We start from the raw sequence: 1,598 nt of genomic DNA on the forward strand, positions 1-1,598 counted from the left end.
ATCGAGAGCCTGCTCAAGGAGGGCACGGAGGCCCCCGCGCCGCACCCGCCGCCGCTCTACAAGGTGCTGGACTCGCGGAGTGTCATCCAGGCGTCCAAGTTCGCCACGCCCAAGCAGCCCGACCCCGTGGTGGTGTCGAGCGGGTCGTCGTCGTGCGCGGCTGTCAACGGCGGGTCGTCCGCCTCGGCCCCTGGGCTGGTCACGGGCCAGACGGCCGCCCCCGCCCCCGTGGGCTATGCTCACATCACGCCCACCACAGCGGCTGCGGGCAAGAGTGGGCCGGTGGTGAACGGGGGCACGCCCCAGAAGCCCGTCAACGGGCAGTCGCTCTACTCTGGCCACGTGCGCTATGAGCCCCCGCCCATCTACGGGAGGAACAACCTGAACAGCTCTGCTCACTCGAGCCCGCGCTCCAGCCTGAGTGGCGGCAGTCACGATTCTCAGACCTCGGGGCAGCACGCGCAGCATCCGCGAACCATTCCACAAACTCTGACTCAGCATTCCAATGAATTTGTTGTGAATCCTAATTTTTTAGGGCAGCTACATACTTACGAAAATATTAATGCTTATCACCACTATGGACCACAGGGTAGTTTAGCTGCTACCATTATAGAAAATAAGTATGCCAGTCCACGCTCTAGTATAAGTTCACAGGACTCAAAGCATTCCAGCCCAAGAAGCAGTTTTGTACATTCCTTGCAAGGTTCTAGTCTTGACAGGACAAGTTTAGCCAGTCAAACCATTTTAGAAGAGGGAAGTTTGCATAGGCCTACTTTGTCAAATAGACATTTACCACCGCGTATCGAACAGGATTTGGAAGGAAAGCAATTTGTGATCCCTAGAAACAATGCTTATGTTCAGGAAAATGCACGACACAGTTCACAGTGGAGTGTGAGTAGTGACTCAGTCAGACACAGAGGATTATATTACGACGCGCTTCCACCTCCTCCTGTCCCCCCCCAATCACTGACCCTGACGAGACCCACACACACCCCAGTAGCAACACCCAGTCCCACTGCCCTCCCACCTCCCCCGCCATATCCTGGAAAACCACCGAGTTTAAATTCTGTGTCGTCCACAGATGCTAGTGACTCCTCTGCGTCTCTTGGAATTCCCCGTACAACCTCTGTCGTTTACCCGCTAGTGACTTCCAATCATAATTATGCAAACATTGAAGTGTTAAAGAGTGTTTATGGGGCAGATCCTCCTCCCCCACCGCCGTATCCCTCGTCTCTTGTGCGGCAGTTTCAGAATTTGAACCTGACTTACTCCCAGGCGCCTTTGGGCACACATTCTCCCATTCCATCAACACCCTCGACGCCTTCTACTCCTTCAACTCCGCAAAGTCTGCTGAGGAGTGGTGGGGCTCCTCCCCCTCCCCCTCCGCCATATCCGTCCTCAGTGGTCCGGGCAGCTCAGCAGCAGTTTGTTGCCCCGCCACCGCCACCTCCGTACTCATCTTCAGTCGTAAGGAGCATCACGCCCATTCAGTCATACATACCCACCACGATAATCACTGGACAGATTGCTCAAGTGCCACCACCACCACCCCCATACCCTTCTTCGGCAGTGCGGAGCGTAGCCTCAGGAGTGAGCTA

At 55.9% G+C, this 1,598-nt stretch overlaps 1 protein-coding gene across 1 annotated transcript in view; it reads left to right on the forward strand.

The window, feature by feature from the left end:
- The window catches only part of LOC119590546 (zyxin-like), a gene marked incomplete in the record, with an annotated part of 87,602 nt that overhangs the window by 532 nt on the left and 85,472 nt on the right, over window positions 1-1,598 (forward strand). The window contains 1 exon segment of the mRNA XM_037939203.1: window positions 1-1,598. Within this exon segment, the coding sequence (XP_037795131.1) occupies window positions 1-1,598 (1,598 nt within the window).

The sequence above is a fragment of the Penaeus monodon genome, chromosome 27, assembly GCF_015228065.2.
Source record: "Penaeus monodon isolate SGIC_2016 chromosome 27, NSTDA_Pmon_1, whole genome shotgun sequence".
Classification (NCBI taxonomy): domain Eukaryota; kingdom Metazoa; phylum Arthropoda; class Malacostraca; order Decapoda; family Penaeidae; genus Penaeus; species Penaeus monodon.